Source organism: Loxodonta africana, chromosome 2 (assembly GCF_030014295.1).
Source record: "Loxodonta africana isolate mLoxAfr1 chromosome 2, mLoxAfr1.hap2, whole genome shotgun sequence".
In the NCBI taxonomy this organism is placed as follows: domain Eukaryota; kingdom Metazoa; phylum Chordata; class Mammalia; order Proboscidea; family Elephantidae; genus Loxodonta; species Loxodonta africana.
This window is the reverse complement of record NC_087343.1, coordinates 79662600-79685651: the sequence shown is the minus strand read 5'-3', so window position 1 is coordinate 79685651 and position 23052 is coordinate 79662600. Positions and strand designations below refer to the sequence as shown.

At 37.1% G+C, this 23052-nt stretch overlaps 1 protein-coding gene across 6 annotated transcripts; it reads right to left on the bottom strand.

Moving 5' to 3' along the window:
- Window positions 1-60: 60 nt before the first annotated feature.
- HMGCR (3-hydroxy-3-methylglutaryl-CoA reductase) lies at window positions 61-22756 on the bottom strand. 6 transcript variants are annotated; one of them, XM_064273175.1, is made up of 21 exons: window positions 22627-22749; window positions 21613-21716; window positions 17134-17321; window positions 16564-16675; window positions 16180-16267; window positions 15238-15322; window positions 14149-14254; window positions 12072-12178; window positions 11831-11947; window positions 11162-11322; window positions 10794-11041; window positions 10485-10663; window positions 6977-7171; window positions 6356-6514; window positions 6047-6204; window positions 5143-5248; window positions 3275-3445; window positions 2840-2980; window positions 2596-2754; window positions 2003-2157; window positions 61-1852 (listed from the first exon to the last, which is right to left on the bottom strand). In XM_064273175.1, exons 3-21 carry the CDS (start codon window positions 17296-17298, stop codon window positions 1798-1800), a joined length of 2667 nt encoding a protein of 888 aa, XP_064129245.1. In that variant the 5' UTR covers window positions 17299-17321; window positions 21613-21716; window positions 22627-22749; the 3' UTR covers window positions 61-1797. The 6 variants fall into 6 exon arrangements, with proteins under 6 accessions (XP_064129245.1, XP_064129253.1, XP_064129226.1 ...); XM_064273183.1 differs by lacking the exon at window positions 22627-22749 and adding an exon at window positions 22590-22607; XM_064273156.1 differs by lacking the exon at window positions 21613-21716 and having other exon boundaries at window positions 22627-22756.
- Between the last annotated feature and the right edge of the window lie 296 nt (window positions 22757-23052).

The following is a 23052-nucleotide window of genomic DNA, read 5'->3' as shown; positions in this document are numbered from 1 at the left end:
AAGCTTCCAGGCCTCAGGCCTAGGGTTACTCCAGATAAAAAAGGTGACCACTCACCAGTATTAATTTCCTTTTCATAATTTACTAGAACTGGAAAAATGTGCTCTATAACAAAATGTATACAATTCAGTAATTATACAAAACATTAATTTAGCAAGATATTAGTTACAGTCACCAAAATGAACATTCAACGTACTTTTCACTGCCACTTCCGTGAAAAGTTCAGATAAATAAGAAGTCACTGGCTGAAAAGTCAGAACAGAAGCAATTTAAACGTTCCATACAACAGAAAACGTGAATCTTCCAAAACAATGCAGCAGACACAATCACTCGGAGGCTCTCCATGCTGCCAAAAGCATTACTGGAATGTTTTACAAAGTTCATCGCCTAATGAGACATCAGCTTTCCAAGACCAACATTTAAAACATCAGATGTAATATAAAATAAGGAGTTCTTTATTATTTATATAAAACTTGTACATTTAAAAAAAAAAATTAAGATTCAACAACTTTGCTGACCCCCTGAGGAAGCTGAGAGCTTTTATGGGTCCATCAAAGAGCCCTGTGTGAATATTTCAGTCACCAACCTCCTGGCCACAGGAACAATGCACGCTCATCCACGGCCATTCACGTGGCTTTTTCACTGGCTCTTTAAGCAGACTTTCCCTTTCATTAGGCTTGACAAGCAAGCCAGGGTTTTCTGGACAACATTAAAGAACACTATCTTCTCCAACTCAAACTGGAGTATTTTATCAGTATATAAGTTGATTTGTATTTACCTCTTGAACACTTTCAAGAAACTCCTTGCATAAGAAACTTTATTACAACATATACAGGTTTGATACAATTGTTTACAAAAAGCTATCTAGATTTTTCACCTAAATGTCTTTTAAGAAATTTCCATTGGCTTAGAGAATTGGTATTTCCTTTCAAACTCGTGTTTTCCACGCTTTGAGTTCTGAGAGGTCACAGACATGTTTATAGTCAGTAATCAGTCACCTTTTTGAACATTAAGAGCCCTTGTATCTGTAGTAAAGAGCACAAAACTGCATTTCTTCAAGCTTTATGCTGAACGATGTGATATAGCCAATCTAGACAAACATTTACATTTGGACAAGAGACCTCTCTGAACAAATAGCCTGTAGCAATAAATGCAGTTATTTGTTTTCTTGCTAGAGTACTATTTAGCCTTGCTTAGCACATTATTCTGTAGTTTGGGAATAAGACTAATTCTTCTCTTGAAGAAAGCAGGTCCCCTTCTGAAGAATAATGTTTAAAAGTTACCCCCAAAAATCAAGATAGACCAGCACCAAATGAAGTATTAGTTCACAAAAAATAAACTTAGTTCTTATTTCTTAACGTTCTACAACCCAGACTTAATAATTTAACTATAAAGTCAGCTACAGTATAATTTAAAAACCCATTTTCAACCCAGGGGAAAAATCTAACACTGATTACCATAAACTTAATGAATTTCATCAAGACACTTTTTTCCAGTTGTATTCTCTTTCAGAAGTGAGCTGTAGATTACCATCCGTGATGCTTTAAAGCATAATAATATCCATGTTGAGATCTTTCCAAAGAACACAGCATGTAAAGCCTGAAGCTGTTTTCGGATCTGAGGACTGTCCATAGAAAGGCGGACCTCAGACCTCTCTGCAAGAGCCCAAAACCAGTTGTCTCACTGATCACATCTATTCATCCTCAACAAGATATCGCATTGAACTTTTTAATTCACAGATTTTATGTTAGTCCTTTAGAACCCACTGCCCGTGTTTCAGTTCATGACTGTCGGGCTATTCAAGCTGTTTTCTTTGTGCAAGTTCCTTGAAGGTCTTGTAAATTAACCTTTGACCTGTGGCAGAAAAAGACAAAGCAGTGATATACAAAATAGAAGCAACACAGAGTTTTAGGTTGGAACTATTATCTAAGTAATCAGCTTTTATACTGCTTTTTTTTTTTTTAACTATAGAGGAAACACGTTTACTACATCTCTAAGTCTTACCTGTTGTGAATCATGTGACTTTGGACAAGATGTCCTGCTGCCAATGCTGCCATCAGTGACAACTCCCCAGCCATTACCGTGGCACACACGATTCTGGCAAGCTGCCGGGCATTTTCCCCAGGATTGTCTCTGCAGGCTCCCTGAACACCTAACATCTGCAGCCAAACAGCAAATTTACCCTTAATGTCATGAGAAACAATTTATTGCTAAATCAACTAAAATAAGGGCAACTACGATGGCAGCAGACTAGAACTAAAGTCCACTGGAAGCACTAAATTTGCAAGATTTGACAGCCAGTACAAACAATGTATATACCACAGCTGACATAATACCCACAGCCTGGCTGGCAGTGCATTTGCTCAGAGTACATGAACCATTCAGCATATGATCTTAATCCATGTTCTGAATTTATTAAATATATGCCTGAGCATGCTTATTTGGGCACAATGGATTAGGCTGATGGGAAACAAAAGCACCAAAAGACCAGCTGAAACATACTGAGGTGAGTGATACATAGTGCCAGGCAGAAACAGAATTCCAGGGAGTCAGAACTGAGTTTGAAGTCATGAAACTCTGCGCCTGATGCTTCATACCTGCAAACAGGCTTGCTGAGGTAGTAGGTTGGTCCCACCACCCACAGTTCCTATTTCTATAGATGGCATGGTACAACTGATATACAAATCTTCACTTGTGGGACCGCTCGCTTCCATTAAGGTAATACAGTTTGAGCTACCAACATTCTGTGCCGCGTCCTGGGGACAAAAAGAAAAAATATAAAATGTACTTCCCTCACTTAGGACAGCAGAACAGAAGAGAAGTGCAGTCTGGAGACCTCACCTGTCCACACGCGATGTAGATAGCAGTTACGATATTTGCCGCGTGGGCATTGTAGCCTCCGATGCTCCCGGCCATGGCAGAGCCCACCAGATTCTTATTAATGTTTACCTCAATCATAGCTTCTGTAGTAGTCTTTAATACCTAGAAAACAGAGTTGTGTGCATTTCACATTCGCCCCCTAAAGATTCAGAGGAGCATCACCCAGATCTACCTACCTCCAGTGACACTGAAACCCCAGTCCTCAATAAAGAGAGTTATCAGTAAAGCTTGTTACTGTAATTCCACATCCAGACAGATGGGCAAGGTAAGATAAAATAGTCATCTTCTTTGTAAAACATATTCCCACATGTTAAACTTTGCCTAAAATGTTAATACTCCTTTCCCCAATTTTTTAATCCAATGGAAGATCAGCAAAATATTCATCTGATCACTCACTTCTCTGACCACCTTGGCTGGAATGACAGCTTCACAAACAACAGACTTTCCTCTTCCTTCTATCCAATTTATAGCAGCAGGTTTCTTGTCAGTACAATAGTTGCCACTAACTGCTAGAATCTGCATGTCAGGGAAAAGCTCACGAAGTTTTGAAAGAGCTTTCTCTGTACCCTATTAACAAGGAAAAAAAAAAGTACGTTATATTAAAATGCACAAACTATTCACCTTTACAGATCAGAAGACTTTTATTTGTATCTATGAAATATTTCTAATTACAATAACTATACTTCAAAGAAAATGAGTACAAAATAACAGCGCTTTTATTAACCATTACAGTGACTAATTTCTCAGTTAAGTATAGATTCATAATACATTTCTTTCCAAGTATGAGAACCAAGTTCTTTGCAGGCATTGATGAATAATATGTAGCTAAGAATAAAAAATGAGAATATAATTCAAACTATTAAAAAATATTCAATGAGAATACAAGAAAAAGTCATTCGTCACTGGGAAATGACAAACTCAATCCATTTTCAACATGTAATAAATTCCATCTTCTATTCATTAAATCGTTACCTAAAAGTGAAAGATACCAAGCCAATAAAAAGAAGTGGATCATTAAAGTTAGTCCTGTCAGTAATGGAAAGTCGTTGGGATTTACATTACATAAAATATCAACAAACCTTCCGGTGACTTCCAATTAACTGAAGTTAACAACTCACACCTCAATACTCAAAACCATACCTATTGACAATTTTTAAAGCTTACGCATATAGTCACTAGTCTCTCTCTTTACTTTTGTTGTTGCTGTTAGGTGCCATCAAGTTGGTTCCAACTCAGAACAACCCTACAGGACAGAGGAGAACCGCCCCGTAGGGTTTCCAAGGAACGGCTGATGGATTTGAACTGCTGACCTTTTGGTTACCAGCCGATCTCTTAACCACTATGCCACCAGGGCTCCCTCTCTTTACTAGTGGTCCTTATAAACACGTAAATCACAAAATAAACTTTGTTAGCCTAACTAGCCAACTGTCTCATTCTCTGGTGCCATAAGAGGGAGCTACGGAGAGTCGTTTCATAACAGATAAAAAGCCCAAAGTTGATTTTAATGTTTTACATTTGTGTCTGATAGATAACCACATATCAGCAGAAGAAAACGTAGGCCATGCACAACCTTCTTAGACATAGATAACTAAGAGAGAGAGGCCATGACATGAACTATAGCTGGCCTCTTAAATTCAAAAACAAACAAATCAGTTGCCGGTGAATTAATTCTGACTCATGGCAACCCCATGTGTGTCAGAGTAGAACTGTGCTCCACAGGGTTTTCGATGGCTGATTTTTTAGACATACACTGCCAGGCCTTTCTTCCGAGTCACTTTTGGGTAGACTTAAACCTCCAGCTTTTTGGCTAGCAGCTGAGCACAGTAACTGTTCGTACCACCCAGGGACTCCTGTCTCTTAACTGTATGTCTTGAAGTCTCTTGGAAGAGGTCAGTTTCAAGATTTACAGGACAAAGTTTTGAAATATTAATTCTAAGACTCTTCCCAACCATTGTGAGTAGACCCAGAATATGTATAATGCCAAGTCTAAATTAAATATATCAAATACAAACAATACCAATGAACAAATGCCTGATTTATAAACATCGACCAATATTTGCTTTTCAATAAAGAACATTCTTAATCAATTAATTCTCTGAATAAGTAACATATATACATGATACAAAATTCAAAAGTACAGAAGGACATAAAGTAAAAACTTAGTGTGCCTCCCACCCGTCTCCTGCCACCCAGTCCCACTCTCCTGGGACAACCATTCTTACAAGCTCTCTGCATCCTTTCAGATACAGTCTATCCATGCTCACCTTTGAAATCATATTCATCCCCATGGCATCACCTGTCCTGGACTGGAAACGAATATAAAGGTTGCGTCCAGCCAAACTTGCATGAATTTTCTGTAGACGTGCAAATCTGTAAGCAAAAGAAGTGAAGGTTTTTTTACTTCATTTTCTTAAGAACATGGAAGTTATTTTAAACTCTAGTTCAGTCACCTCATTTTACACATAAGGGAAAAGTCCATGAGATTACTTATTGAATGTCTTGATTTCGACTCATAGCGACCCTATACTACAGGGCAGAACAGAACTGCCCCATAGCATTTCCAAGGAACAGCTGGTGGATTCAAACTGCCGACCTTTTGGTTAGCAGCTGAACGCTTAACCACAGTGCTATCAGGGCTCCCTTCTTTAACTACAGAACATATTAGGGATACTCTTCCAACCATCTCACTCTTTGGTGCCACAAGAGCGACCTGCAGAGAATCATTTCATAAAAGATAAACTTAAAAGGCCCAAAGGAACACAAACATACTAGCCTGAACTGTCTTAGTGTATCACTTGTATTCATTATGCATGTTTGTAAACTCAACCTCTGCATTCAAAGTGAATCACCTACACTAATAATTACTTCTATCCTGCCTGCCAGAACTCCCCTGGGGCAAAATAACTGTCTAATGAAAGTGAGCCTTCTGAAACCAACATATAAACTTAATAGTTTTTTTTTTCCTAATTCACCTCTGTATTCATTTAGATCAACATTTTTTTCCCAACCAAGCATTAATATTACTCATTTTGAATTAATGGATATAAAGTTGCTATTTGGTTATGTTATCTTAAGAAGGCAATATTTTAACAGTTATGTTTAGCAACCATAGGAAATGGCATTAGTTCTGAAATAAACATCAACCAACACACAAATGCACTCACATACCTGCTGGTGCTGTCAAACGCCTCCTTCATCACTGTGAACCCTTCAGCTGTGTCAAGCCAGGCTTTCACTTCTGCAGAGTCACAAGCACGAGGAAGACGCACAACTGGGCCACGAGTCATCCCATCGGCAAGGACTCGGCTGCTGGCACCTCCACCAAGCTACGTAGAGTATGTTACAGAGCACATATTAATCCTGAAAACACTTCTGCTTGTCCCAAAAGCTGTCCTCGACTGTCCCCAAATCTCTTCCTGTTGCCTTGCCTGGGGTACTTTTATCTTAAAACAGGCAAATATGTAAAGGCCAACTTACACCTATTGCTCTGCAGCCTCTGTTAGTGCTGGCTACAAGACAACCTTCTGTTGTTGCCATTGGAACCTGAAATTCTTTGCCATCCAAACACAGAGGTCCTGCCACTCCAACAGGGATGGGCATATATCCAATAACATTTTCACAACAAGCTCCCATCACCTAAAAGGTAAAGTCAGGCATTAAGCAAAATTCTGTACTGTAAATGCATAGTAACTTATCTCAGCCCTTGTCATTAATGACTTTCTTCAAACTTAATCCTTAAGTACATTTTTTCAAAAATGATTTTTTTATTTACCCTTTAAAAGTGTTTAAAATACTAATATTTGAGTAGTGACTGTAAACAAAAGCAGGAAAAATATTTAAAATTTTTATGACCTACATCATAAGGCCTGGCTGTCTGCTTCCATAAAGATTACAGCCAAGAAAACCCTATGGGACAGTTATAATCAGTAACACATGGATCACCATGAGTTGGAACTGACATCATACACAGAATAAAAATTACTTTAAGGAGAAAAATGACTTACAAAACTATGCATACATCAAAGGCTAGTCAAAAAAAAAAAAAAAAAGATCGAAAAGCTTCAAACCAAACCCTCTCTAATCAAGAAAATAACCTACCAAGGAGTAATTATAGTCCCTATAAGGTAGATACTGGAGAGAAGAAGGCTCTGGAAGCTTTTCAGAAAGTATCTGTCGGCGAATAGATACACCTCGTTCATGGGTTTCCATCAGAGTTTCCAATTTGTAAGCTGGGATATGCTTAGCATTAACTAGTCTGATGACCTCAGCATCACTAAGGAATTTCGCACCTTTCTAAAGAAATGAAAGAGAAAAAAAAAAAAAAATGGGAGAGTGGAAGACGATGACAAAAGATTTGAAAGACTGTATTACACATTATTCATAATAAATAATTAATTTAATATAAATAATTCCTAATTAAAATATAAATCCTTTATAACATATCACTGTAGTTTTTGTAAAACAAAGACAAATTTGTATAATAATACAAATCATGCCAAATGAAAATATTATAAATGCCATGTTACTGCAGTTTTTAGAATGTAAAGATTTACTGCATTAATACACATTAAGAAAAATAAATGTGATTTAGCAAGGTTCAAGTATGTGTGATATGTAGCAGCTATTAAATGAAACGTGTAAATTTCTGTAAACTTTATTTTTAATATTTTAAATACATTCACATAGTTAAAAAATTAAAGAGTATAAAAAGGTATATATAACAAAAAGTCTTCCTCCCAGCCCTTCCCTCCACCCAGTTCTTCTCTACCTACATTCAAATTGGGAAACAGGTAACCACTGTTTTACTTTATCATGTATCCTTCTAGAGATTTTTTTTATACATACTCAAATTTTATATGTAATTTTTCTCTTTTTAAGTAAAACAGTAGCATACATTTTATTTTTTTCATGTAATGTATATCTTGAAGCTTTTTCCACATCTATACGTGAAGAGTTTCTTCATTCTTTGTTACACCTGAGTAATATTCCATTGTATAGATGTGCTATTGTACACCTGAGTAATATTCCATTGTCAATGTGCCATAATTTAGCTGGTCCCCTAAAGAACATTTAGTTTATTTCTAAAATTTTTCTATTACAAAGGATATTGAAATGAATAACTTCATACATACATCATTTCACACAGGTGTGATTTTAAGTATAAATTTCTGTAAGTGCTGGGTCAAAGGATCAAAATATATCATTTTAATAAATATGGCCAAATTCCCTTCTTACCAGCAATTTAAGAGAACGTGCTTTTCCCCACCTCAACACATTATTAAGCTTTTAGATTTTTGACAGTCTGATGAATGAAAGTATTTTGTATAGTTTTAATTCTGTTATGAGGGAGGATGGTCAACATCTGCTTGCTTTTAAAAACTGGATTGTTAGTCTCATCAATTTGTAGAAGTTCTTTATGTATTAGGGAGATTAGCCCTTAAGTCTTAGATACAAGTTGCCAATATTTTTCCTTTGGTTTGTTTGGTTGCTTCTAACTGTTTATGGTGGTGAAACATGTGATCTTTGTAAGCATTAACATTAATCCGATTTTTCCAAAGACTATCAAGCTATAAAGAACATAAATTAGTATGTGGATTACCAATGCAAATCCATTCTTTTAAAATTTACTGAGCACCTATTCTATATAAGGCTCTCGAGATGCAGGCTCAGCTTTGGAAGGGCTTGATGTCTAATGATCAAGATAATCATGTAAACTTGTGACAAAGGCAGCAAGGTACAACTGCCATTAAAAGACAAAAAAGAGATGACTTCCAGTTGAAGAAACTGAAGAAGGTTTCAAAGACAAGGCTGCATCCGTTTGCCCTAAAGATATAAACACCTGGAGATAGGAGGGTACCTCAGGTGACAGGAACACAGGGACCCAAAATTGGAGACTGCATTCAGAGAACAATGACTTGGTTCGATTCAAAGCTATATGATTAGAGAATGAAGATGAAACATATTCAAGCACAGAGCATTCTGCCTAGCCAAAATACATATTCATGCTGAATAACAATAAATTCACCAGCTAACCTACCAAGAGACTACATTTGCCTTTAAAGCTGGAAGCTTAAAACCACTTTACATAGAAGAAAAGAAGCCAGTGGTTGGAAGATCACACTGTTAAGTTACTTATAGTAAAGCGGTACATCTCACTGAATTTCCCTTGTTCTCACTGGGGCAGAGCTGACTCAACGGCAACAAACAACAACAAAGCAGTACAAATTAATACTGAAAATATTATTCCTTGACTAGTCTGTGTTCAATCCCCATCTGAACTAGCTTGTTCTGGCTTGTTTTAGGAGGCAATAAAGAGCACCATCCCAAAGACAAAAGAGAAGATTCAAGCTATAAATCCCAGCACTCCCCTACTCTGCTGCCCTCTCTAAGTCTGAGACCGCATCTGTAAACTAAATTTACCTGCTCCACAGGTTAATCAATGGAAACCAACCAATATTTACTTACTTAGAACCTATTGTGTACAAGTCCTGACCCTCAAAAAGACATAGTCCAGCTGAGAAGACCAGCTCTAAACAGCTAAAACACAAGCGCCACAAGAAGAGAACATAAAGGGGTTTGGGGTTCTAAGGAGGTGGGTGATTTGAGTAGAAATAGAAATATCAAAATTAAAGCAAATTCTTTATATAAGTGTGAAAACTAAACAAATATATAACCAACACATTAAAATTTGTGAGGTTCGCAGAAAAGAAAATCCATAATTAAGATTCTGATGCCTACTCTCTAAATCTTGCGAATCCTATATACAGTGAGCTAGTTCAGATACTGAGGTAGTTTAGTTAATATATGCTAACAGGAATGAGAGGAAGGAAAGCAATGCAGAAAACCAGACACACTCCCCGTTCACACTTATGCACACAAATTAAGAATTAACCAGATTAAGCAGATACGGCTGAAACACACACAATAGTCCCCCTGAAGCATGAGTGGCCTCATATGGTCACGCAGGCAGAACATCCCATTCCAATCTCAGAAAGGAAAACCAGCTTCCTCGTGAACATAACATTCACTGGTAAAGACAACCAAACTTTTTTTGAAACTCACTGTCATGTTAAACCTTTTTCAGGCCTTACCACATGTATGAGAAAACAGCAGTTGCTCACCTTTATGATATACAGTAATAAACTAGAAAGACTACTGACTCTGGAGTAAGAAAATCCTGGACTCTGTCCCCAGCTTTGCCGTTTCCTAGATGTAACATTACCTAAGCCTCCTGGAGCCTCAGCTTTCTCATTTAAAAGATAGAGATCGTTCTACTACTTCCCAGGTTGTGGGGAATAAATAGATAAGAGAGTTATCTGTAAACCATGTAACACCATGCTTAGAGCTTAGTAGGTACCAGTAGTTTCTTCCTTCCTTTATTAAATGTCAGATGATTCAAAACAAAAGCTTTTTTTTTTTTAGCCCACTTTTGTGGCTATCAAGTATACATTTATCTATGAATGTGTTGTCGTCGTCTGCCAATGAGTCAATTCCAACTCATAGCGACCCCATGTGACAGAGCAGAACTGCCCTATAGGATTTCCTAGGCACAAAAGCTCCTTCTTAAAGAAAGATGTCAAACTTGATTTTGTTTTATTTTCCTCACCTCTGCACTCCCAAGTATCTGCAGACATTCTTCATTAGGTCGAGGCTCCCTGGGAAGTTTAATTTCAGGTTCCTGTGTCTCCAGTGCTGGTGAAGTACCGAATAAGGAAGCGTTACCAACCACAAATGTTGCTCTGTTTGAGGTGTCAGTTTCCGTCACTAAGGGTTTTATAACTTCAACTGTTCAAGAGACCAAAAGAAATCTCAGAACACTGAACATAAGATCACAATTTTTAAAACAGGCTCAATTTTTTCAGAAATCAGCACTGGAGGAACTGACAGTGAAGAGCATTAAAAAAAAAAAAATCACCTTTTCTTTCTCGGTTTATCCCCATCTCCTCCTCCACCACATGCACTTTCTGGTTATTTCTGACCAGTAGAGGTTCACGTCTACAACAATTGTCTGGGACCTTCTTTTGGGTCACTACAGGAGATGTGATAGGATTTTTTAATGAGAGTGTAGACTCAGTCTCAGCTTGTTCAAAGAAGATGTACTTGACAGCCAGAAGGAGAGCTAAACTTAGAGTAATAACTTGTTCAATATCCATGCTGACCATTCTAAATAAAAGAAAGTAAATTAAAATGTTATTATTCAGAAGCAATATAAAAGGCACCAAACATATAAGAGCACAAAGGGTTATGATTAACATGTAACAAAACAGGCCATAGTTAACTTACTTAGAGAGATAAAATTGCCAGAGGGAAACATTTGGTTCAATTCTCTTGGACACATTTTCATCTAATTCTAATGAAACCTTAGAATTTTCTGCTGTAGTGTTTTGAGGAGAAGGATCAGCTATCCAGCGACTGTGAGCATGAACAAGAACCAAGCCTAGAGACTGAAACAAAATTTTAAAAATTAGGTTACGTAAAGCAAAAGTTCTTTAGATTTGTAGCCCTTAACACTGCCCAGGAATGTGTTATTCTAGACAATTTGTTTGGGCTCATGTATCATCTATCAATGGAATCTAATATTTTTTTATTCCCGACAACAGGATACCAGACAGTATCTTTCACCGCCCTGCCTTACCATGAAAAAAAAGCCTGTGAACTTGCTACGTGACTAACTTGGTGACCCCATTATATGACCGAAAACTTCCCAAAGCACTGGTTTTCAAAGACAGAAGGTAGAGGAACTTGAAAATTTGTTCAGTGGAGAGAGACTAATCAAGACCAGGAGCCTCAAAGAAATGAGGAACACGTTAAGAAAAGAGGAAGAAGAGGACAGAACATCAGTGAAAGAGCCTAAAATTGCACAAAGGTACAGTAGGAAAAAATTATTTTTAAAAAGCAGAATATAACACTGGAACCAAAGACACTGAAGGAAAAAGAAAACCATGTAATTACCATAATCATCTTGACCCTCTGAGTTACAGGATTTGGTTTATTTTCTTCCTCTTCTAATACTCGGGCAAAATGGCTGAGCTGCCAAATTGGGCGACCCTCACGGCTTTCCCGAGAAAGCTACAAAGTAAGTCGGTGTTGCATTAGGTACTGATGTATTCAAGGCACTGATTCTATCTAGACAAACTGATGTGATGAGAAATATTACTCGTCTACTAACGCCAAAAGTAAGAACTGCTCTTACCTCTAACACCAAGGACACACAAGCTGGAAAGAAAGTCATGAACACGAAGTAGTTGGCAAGAACTGACATGCAGCCAAAACAGCACATAATTTCAAGTTGACGCACCCCTGGTTAAAGAAAAATTAAATTTACATTTTGTAAAGTATGTGTATTTTTAATGCTATGCACATCACAAGGTCACTTCTTGCAGGTAGACAGATACACGTATATATTAGTACAATAAGCTCTTTGCCATCTACCGGAAAAATAACTAACAGCTCAAAGGTAATGCCACCCTCAGAACACAGCAGAAATAACTACTCAAGGGCAGAGACTTTGTCTTCTCCATGTCTCCAACATCACAAGGCTAGGCACAGTGGTAGTGTTTACTTAACATGTGATAAGCAGATAAATTTCCAATCCTCTTTTATCAATTGGTAGTACCTCAATTATTTGTTTTGAGACAAGGGTATTCGGGACAGGCTATTCCAATGGAGCAAAACCCCCTACGGCTATACTACCGATCCAATTCCTTTTGTTACCACGTAAGTAATTCTGCAGACTAAAAACTTTTTATAAAACTAGGACATACTGCCAGTTACACCGTTCCTGATAGACCATCATAATAAATAACATATCTTATGTGTATGAATAAACTCTAATTTCAATATAACTTCTTTGGCGCCTGCTGAAATTCCTATATCTTGGTTAATTTCACTGATCTGTTCGAAATTATATAATTTAAAATGGCAACTCAAGACTAAAATTTAACAACCATTCCACTATAAACTGTTTAAGGTATCAGTTCGTAATCTCGAATAAAAGATAACACAATTATAGAGCAGGAAAAAACCTTCGATTACCTAATCCTACTCTCTCACTAGAATAACTGATATCAAGAACTCAAGTTATACTTTATTTTCTGAATTGTAATGTTCAACCAACTGAATAATAGAACGAAAGCAAATGTCTTTTTTAATTTTACAGTAATCACTCTCAAATTTGGAAATTCAAGAGAATACAAAATTATAATAAGAGCATTATGAACAACCTTCATTTTATACAGCAGTTGAATATAATCTTTCAAACTCAGAGCCATCAAAATCATACTTAACCAAAGCTTTCCCAGCCTGGGTACTACTACTTCTCTCTCTGCAATGGTAACTCATGCAGCTACCCTGTGTTCTCCATGCATCCTTCCTTGCTTTGTCCCAAAAAAACAGTCTCCATAAAAATCTTTGTTGAACGACAGATCAAATAACTGGATGAACAGTAATAAATCTACCCTCACGATGTTAGAAGAAACATTATATATTTAATACAGATATCTATTTAATATATATAATATCCAGTGAAGAGAACTCAACTAACAATGACGGCCAATTAATCCATTAAAAGTTAGATAACTTACTTGTCCTTATTGAGGACACTCAATGTGCTATACAAATAAAAAAATAAGGCGCCAGGAAATACACCAAAAATAATAGTTATCTAAGTGTGGTCTTTATTACAAAGCCATAACATCTATTCCTAATGTTTAGAAAACCTCCACAATTGCATGATACATTCATTCTGGCAAATTTTCACGCCAGGCCACAATTTTTATCCTATAAGGATGAGGAAATACACGTGTTTAAACTAATGCCGGGAACTTGCTAAGACATACTAGATACTGTTCTGATTAGACCTGCCCAACTGCCCTATGAGACGTTTCCAACTCAGATCTGTCCAACTCCAGACTCTTCCAGGTGACAATTAAAATGCAAGGAATCAAGTCATTAATTTAGTTTAGGCAATAGCAGGAACTGGAAGCTGCTTTTCAAATGGGCCTTGGAATACAATCTTGGTTAAAAAACACCAAAAAGAAAGCCACCGAAAGACTGGGACAGAAGAAGAGATAGCAATAATGGAAAATAAATAAACAACCTGTCACCACAGCTGACAGGTCTGATATACCCATATATTCATACAACTGAAAAATTTTAAGAGTAATGTCAGACTGTTAAAAGTCAGAATTTAAGAATAAGAAATGCAAATCTAAGACAGTTTTTACTCTTTATACAAATATTTTTTAGCATATTAAAAACTGTTTACTGACCTGACATGGTACCCACTCCAATCACAAGACATTCAACAAGAGCATCAAGGGTGAACGTGGGACCTAAAATTGCCATTCCACGAGCAATATTTTCCCTTACTTCATCCTGAAACACAGACCAAACATATCAATAAGGTAAGGTACAAAATAATTTTTAAAAGGTTAGAGTGCATTCTAGGATTTATACTGAAATCTAATTTATATTCAATGAAAAAATATACAATAAGGCTAACAGGCATTCAAGATGCAAAGAATGCTAATAATGTCGATGACGATAAAACAAAGAAGACATATAATGCCCTGCTTCCCTAGCTAATGAGTATTTTTGGGGATGAGGTGCTGCATCAATCCTGTCATTTAAATCCCACATAATTAAGTTCTATAAAATTTTGCATTTTGGCTACCAGTGACGGAAGCTCTTAGTTGCAAAATTTGTATGAGACCATGTTGATATTGTAAAACCTAAATAACATCCTGTCAATATGTTCAAATAATCATAATTTTCTTAACATGTTCAAAGGATCATAAACATTCAACAAATACATAAATCAGGGCAGAACAATGTACTATTTTATATTCAGATACTAATATAATATTGTTAAAAATGTTAAATTCTTTAAAGTGATTAATAAAGCTTTAAATAGGAAATAATGCTGGTGTTAATTCAAGTGGTTTAGACATAAATCTATTCTGTGGCTTTCTTCCATCATATCCTGTTCTAACCTCTGATGTGTTTCACTAAGTAGACATTCCTATTTATCCAAAACTTGTATTACCATACCCAGAAACCCAGTGCCGTTGAGTCGATTCTGACTCATAGTATCTGCAAATCTTCAAAAAGGAAAATGGGGAAGATTCCAAATTCCAGAAGTGATGGAATTATGGTTGAGATGCAGAAAAACAAGACTTTTCCTGGGGCACTTATGAAGACCAGTCTTAGGACTTGACAATTTAACTTGAAATTTGGACAACTCCTAAATCTTGGGCTATGAAGAAACCCTATTTATCCTTTCTATTAATGGAAACAAACTGGAAAAGAGAAAGAAAAAGGAATACTATTCATATTCCTGTCTTGTAAATAATACTTACCTGCGAATTAGAACTGAGAGCGAACTTAGCTAATGTACTTGCTCTGGAAAGGTCGATCAAAAGTAGGAAAAAGGGCAAAGCTTCACTGAGAAGAAAAAAAAAAACAAAAAACACAAGACGATTAGGTGTATGTAATTAAGGAAAAAATATGGTTAAAATAATTCTTTTAGAAACAACCTTTTCTTCCCCTACACATGGTATGATACTCTAGTAAATATACACTCTACTATCTGTATCTTTGTGTAGACTAGAAGATATATTCTATATTTCTTTGGCATTCCCAAAGCTAAACACAGTATTTGTTAAAAAAAAAAAACTTTAATATTAAAAGTGTGATTTAAAAAAAAAGTGTAAATATGTTTACACAGAAACACATTTTGATAATTGTATGGCAAAACATTATCCTTAGTAAAAATGTAGCATGGGGGGGAATGAAAGTAGGACATGTTTCTTTCTTTTTCATTAATCATTACTTGTGGAAAGATCAACTAAACAACTTGTCTGGAGGGTAAACTGGTAGTTAAAAGCTCTAAAAATCTGCACAGCCACTAGCCCAATTCTAGGAATATGTCCTAAGGAAATGAATATGACGAAAAATTTAGCTACAAAGATATTCCTGACAAGGAAGTTAAATGGAGGGAAGTTAGCCTAAATATCCACACCTAGAGGATTAAGTCAATAAATTATATTTCTACAGTAGAACACAGCCATGACAAATAATAAGCTTAACATGGAAAGAAGATCATAAACTATTATTAGGCATAAAGTATTTATAAAAATGTTATTAACAGGTATTAAAATTGGCTAATAGTAAGATTATATGACATTTTTTCCCCATATATTCTAAACTTCTGAAAATTTATGTATTAACTTTATAACATGGAGGAAAACGCTCTTAAAACGCATGATGGAAAAAAGCATATTTAGGCTATAAATACTTACTTCAAGCCTGTCAATTCTTTATCTAAGAAATGAATGACAACTGTACTAAATACGAAACTTGAGAAAATTGTGAAGAGGCCAGCAATACCTAAAATGACAAAATTCAACAAATCAGAGTTTCAGCCTTTATTACACAAACAATAACGTTTAGTCTCATATAATATTTTGACGGAAACAATACTATTTCTCTTTAGATTATTAAGGTCTCAAATTTATGTAATGTTTAGCCCCCAATAAAAGAAAATAAACTATTGAATGCAAGCAGCACACTTTCAGCAATACACATTTCCATACACATGATTTAAACCAACAGGTATATTTTGACAGCAAAAAGAAAAAAAAAATCTGATAGCACACAAAAAGTTAAACATATAAAATTATTACCCAAAATATATTTCGATCCAAGTTGACGTAAATTCTGGAACTGGAAGTAAATATAGAGGATTGCTATGCATCGTGTTATTGTCAGAATTATAATGTCACTGCTCAAAACATCCTATTGGGAGACACACAGGGAAAAAAAACTTTGATAGCTTTTAAAATAATCAAAACTAAGAATTTTTATTTTGTATGCATCAATAGTTTACATATTATCATAGTAATATAAATTAAGAAAATATCAAGTCAAATAAAATTATTAAATACACAAATAAAAATTTAAATCTGATTTTTAAATAATCTACTGTGTTAAGCCAATATATCATCACAATAATTTGCAATTGTTACTTAAAGAGCTGTAATTCTCAAAGAAAGCCAATTACACTCATTTGTGCAGAGAACACAAAACTATTTCTAGTACATTTCCATAATATATAAGTAAATGGAGATGAGGTAAATTCATGAATATAAAATAAAGATTTTTCTCATAACATTTTTCTATATATGGTCTCTAAAATAAGACACTCTGCAAATTCAAAACATTACTTCAGTCAACATCAAATTAATTTCACTAACCTCTTCAAACTTTGGACACTCATAATTCCAACCACAGATCTTATCATTGCCAGTAAACATGTTCATGGACATCATACAGATGGTTAGTGTCACCGTTCCCACTATGACTTCCCAAGGATGGGAAGCCACAAAGAGGCCATGCATTCGGAAAAGTCTTGACAACATTGTAGCTACAGGGTCCTTGGATCCTGGAAGGAATATCAAGTGTGAGCATTTAGATTGTTTCACTGTATTTTAAAAAAAGTGGGCTGTAAATTCTGTTTTGTATGCACAGTGTCTGGTACATATGAATAATACTCTTTGACAATGTTCCTCATTATTCAGGAAAAGAATTATAAAATTAAAATAAAAAGACTCTGTTATTACTTCTTTACTCACAACACTTAAATCCTATTACTCACTGGCAACCAAGTTAAAAGCAACTCTTTCTTAAAAACTGTATTTATTTAAGCATCTAAGGTCAAACCAAATAAATATCCTCAGCGCATGATACTATCTGAGCCAAAGAGGAGAGCAATAAAGCAGAAAACAAAAGTGAGAAACAACGATTCACATTGATTTTCTAATTACCCTGATATAAAATGTATGTAAGCTCCCTCTTCATTCTCCACACTCTGGTTACATATAACGTAAATTACCAAAGAAGTGTCCTCCTATAAATAAATCACCATCTTACTTCATAAGTTCAAGAGCATTAACTTTTTTTACTTCATCCAACATATATGGTATGCCACTAGCAAAACCTTCCTAATGTTGCTGCTACCAGAGAAAAGTTTTTTTCTGATGGATTTCTCCACATTAACAAAAAGACTTGTAATTTTGTTGTAGTGGCTGCTTTTCTTCTGGCAGAATCAACAATGAGACTAGAAGACCAAAGGAAAAGCATTAGATGTGAAAACTTCTCAAATGAATAGCTAATCAAACTGCTAGAGTAGTAGCAGAAAAAGACCTGGCCAAAGTATGTATCTATATCATTCAAAATATTCCCATCAGAATTTATATATAATTTTGATTTAATGACTGCCTTGACTAAATTTCCCCATGTTTGTTGGCTAAATAATAATTTTGATATTCTGATTTTTTTAATCTAATGTAGCCACTGACCTTTAATACTGGAACTTGCAGGCCCTGCTTCTTACATTAAAATTAATGCTTATGATAAAGCATACTAACTACCCATGAAAATCAATTAAAACTAAAGTTTAAAATGTAAGCCAATTTACTGCCACCCTGGCAAGAATGAATGAATTAATCTCAAATTAATGATAATAACTAAGACAGGAACTGACTTACTGAAGACAGAAAATAAAAAGGCAACAAATTAAGGAAAAACAGACATTAAGCCATCTAATTTTAAAGGGCTGAAGGAAGAGTAGCTATTAGGAACCAAATCAATAACAAACCTCATCTCTCACTATAGCAATCCATGTTTTCTACACTTCAACCATACCAAGCCATCAGCTAGGCAATCTCATCTCTCACAAGTATCCTCCCTATTTCTCCATGATTGTACAACACATCTACATGCCATAATTGGTTTTCAAACCGCATGTCGCAACCCTTCATTAGATCATGAAATCAATTTTGTGAATCAGAACTATTTTTTTAAAATAAAATAAGAAACAATCACATAAAAAACAGCCGAGGATAAAGCATGTAGTATGTAGTATGTTTCATGAAACTATACATGTGTGTAATGGGTCCAACATAACATGTAGGTTGAAATTTAAAATGGCTGGCACCCACTAAGGTACATAAATGTGTCACGCATTTGCCTGAGTTTATTCATGCTTTTTTTAACCTTCCACCCTGTGTCTTACCATTTTACCCTTCAGCACCTTGCACTCACATACAGCAGCTGTTCGATAAACACATGTTTAATTAAAAACAAATTCTTAAACTATACCTGTTGCCATAGATGCGATTCTGACTCAAAGCAACTTTATAGCACGTGCATTTTATTGGCACATCTTGAAACAGACCTAAAGATGACTTTTCTTTTTTAAGTCTCCTAGCTATGGATATAATATTCCCCCTCGCCAGATAAAGGCTGAATACAAGCAATTCAAGAACATATTTTAGGGGTGGGGGGGGTAGAAGCTACATTTTATGTACCTATGCTAGAAAATAAACAAATACTTTCCATTAAATTAGTAGGTACTGGGGCAACCGGTGGTGGTGGGACTTAAAGAGTACTGGAGAGCTTTAATCCTACCGAAGATTACAACCAAAAGCCTTACGATAGTCTACTATCACATAGTTCCTTCTTACTTTTAAATTAAAAAAAAAAACCTACTAGCTAGTCTAAAGAATCAATTAGCATCGATGTTCCAGAAAGTGAATTAACTAAAAACAAGTTTCAGAACTATGTCAAAATGAGGCGGAGTTACTGCCTAGGTGGCACTGAGGTGCTATTAGGGGTGCTAAAAAAAATACAGGAATTAATTGTGATGATGGTTGCACAAACAATAAACGTAATTAATTCCAAAGACGTGTACATGTAAAAAATGTTGAAATGACAAATGTCTTGTTATGTGTGTGTGTGTATATATATATAATATATATATTTGTACCACAATATTAAACTATGTCAAAATGATTTCTAACCCCTTTCCAAAAAAGGCCCTCAACTTAGATTATTCCCTATCAAACAAAGTTACTCTTTGAAACTTTTTCATTATTGAAAAGTTAATTCAGACTGGAGAAACCCTGGGAGTATGGCCCCCGGACACCCCTTCAGCTCTGAAATTAAGTCACTCCTGCAGTTAACCCTTCAGTCAAAGCTTAGACAGGCCCATAAAACAAAACAAGACTAAAGGGGCACAGGAGCCCAGAGGCAAGGACTAGAAGGCAGGAGGGGAGAGGAAAGCTGATAAGTAGGGAACCCAAGGTCAAGAAGGGAGAGTGTTGACATGTCATGGGGTTGGTAATCAAAGCCATAAAACAATACGTGTACTGTTTAATGAGAAGTTAGCTTGCTCTGTAAACCTTCATCTAAAGGACAATGAGAAAAAAAAAAAGTTAATTCAGTTGCATTACAACTTGAACTGCTAGCTGGAAGGAAGCTCAATTTAATCACAAGTGGTTTACCATTATTAACTCATAATTATACATGAGGCACATTATGTTTTCCCTCAAAAGATTTCATGGTAGCATTGTCAACTATGCAACAGTTTTTTCCTAGGTGTAGTCTTTGTAACTTTCAGGGAGAAAATTACACATGATTCTCTGAATCATTTCCAAACCAGAATACCACCTACTTGAAAATACGAACTGAGCCGTCAAATGCATGCAGATGTGTCATAATTGTAAACAATCTCATCTCTCATGAGTACCCTCCCTATTTCTGATTATGCAACACATTTACATGCTATACAACGCAATCCTCCACATTCACAAGCAGTTGCAAATGGCCCTAGTAGGCTTAAAAAAAAAGCAGTTGCAAATGGCCCTAGTAGGCTAGCTCATGTAAATTCAACGGACAGCATTTATAACATGCTGCAATTTTATTTTAAAAAACAGGTTAAATAAGCAACATATGCCTTGCTTAAGTATGTTTCAAGCATTTCCCAGACTTTAAAAGAACGGAATCCTTAAAAGTCTAATTCAAACTGCTACACAAACCACCTAGCATGGCTAATTGCAAAAAAGGATACTTTGGCACCCTACTGATTCTCTCCTCCTACTCAACACTTCTCCTGTCCTACACATCCCAGTACTTGATTATGAACTGTCTTACATTGTTCTCAAATTAATGTGTGTGTTCTGTCTCTTTGAAGGCAAGAGCCATGGTTTATACTGCTGTTGTTTCTAAACCCAACAGGATCTAGCATTCTGCTCTCAGCCTAGTATCCTAGAAGGGGAAAAAAAAAAAAAAAAACCTGCACTCAAAATGAGGAAATGTGGATTCTACACCCAGTTCTATTATATGCTACCTGTGTGACTGCGTAAGTCACATCTCTTTTCATTCACTTGCTTCTTCATCAATAAAAGAGCTTCATTAGGATGAAGCCAGAGTTCCAAAGATCTCTGACAAAGAGAGTATTAAGTGAAGCAGTATAAAACTTTCATTTTTGTAGGTAAGAAATGGTCAAATTCCAAACATCAGCAATTTCATATAAGTCAACCCAAATAGATTCTATAATGTGGCTATTATGAAACTAGACCAAAAGAAACACACACACACTTTATTTTGAAATGGTTGTGCCATGCACACAACAGTTTTCATACGTTAATGATTTAATCTATGAATAATCATTATGTTTAAACTCCCTTTTTGCTAATTCCTATTTTTACTTACTGCCAAGTTTATCATAAATCCTGGAAAGACACTACAAGAAAGCAGGCCTGCAAAATCCAGTCTATCCCCAAAGTACTGCCCAGGCTTTTGCTAGGTAATCTCTAAATCAGAAAACGTCTTTTACTGCATGGACCAGAATGTAAATTCACAAATAACCAAACAAAAATTACATTGTTTACCTTGTGAGACGCTGGAATTATGCACAATTATTTAGTATGAACCAGAAACAAAGGTTTCCTACAAATTTTCTGGAGCAAGTCTAAGAAGGCATGTCTTCAAAACCCTGAAATATTTCAAAGGAGCATTTTAGATGAAGTACATGGACCTCCTGGTACCGCAGAAATCGTTCTATTTTTCAACCTCCAAGGTAATTTTTCCTAACCATAACTAAATCTGAGAAATCTACAAGGTATGAACTAAAAGACACCAGTACCAAACAGACTACTCCCCTCACAAGAAAAAGAAACCATTTGAGACTTTGAGCGAGTCCTTAGAGGACTCTGCAACCCCTCAACCGTTCGTCGTGAAATAATCGGACACATGTATACAGATCGCCGGTTCTTCCACGGCTCTGAGTCAGCCAGCAGCATTTACGGAGATTTTCCCCGTTGCTTAAAAGGTGCTGAGGAACAGCAGCGCCTGGCCGTGAGCCAGCCGTGGACCGTACAGATTCATTTTCCGTCCTCTCCGTGAGTTTTTTTTTCGTGAGCTGACGGCCGGACCGCCCCGCAGCCCCGCAGCCCCGCAGCATTCCTCGAACCAAGAGGCCTCTGTGGTCACCCTGTCTGACACCCCCTCCGGCCGGAGCCCCGGTGACCGTGACTGTGCGGCCAGCACTGACCACCTTGGACAGAACCGCCAAACGGGGGCACGCCCCGCCAGTACACCCATGGTGACGGCGGTCACGAAGAGGCCGGATGCCGACCACTCCTCAGGCCCCGTCAGGCCCCGGGCGCCCCTGACAGTGGTGCCGTCTGCCGTTCGACCGGCCGGGCCTCAAGGGCGTCTCCTCTCACTGCCCACGGGCGGGCAGCCACACCGACCAAGCCGCAAACGCAGCTCCAGCCGGCTCGACAGGAGCGGCCGGCAGCCACTTCCCAGGGTCAGAGAAGCTCGAAAACCACTACCAACGAGGCCCAATCCCGCTCCCACCTACCTCCCCAGTGCCCCTTTAGGGCCACCGCCCGCCTCACCTCCCGATCTCACTAGAGGCCACCGAACCCGGTCGCCGGCGTTCCGGCTACCTCCAGTCAACGGAGGCGCGGAGCGGAAGAAACCTTCGACTTACGCACGCACGGAGCCGGGAGAGCCCGCGACCAATAAGAAAGGATCGTCCGATCGTCTAGCCAATCACCTGGGGACTGCTCCGCCTGACGGCTCCACGTCACGAACGGTCGCCTTAACAACCGCCCACAGCTCTCATCTGTGCAGAGAACAGGCACCGCACCATCTCTCACCACGGTTCAACCAGCCAATGACCACTCGAGTCCCAGCACTAGGTCCTGCCTATTGGTCGAAGAGCCGTGGGGGCGCAAGCGTGGAAACTGCCTAGGCGAAGGCCATAGGGGGTCTGCCGGGTGGAGTGTCCTACAATCCAAGACCTGACATGTGGTCGTGGT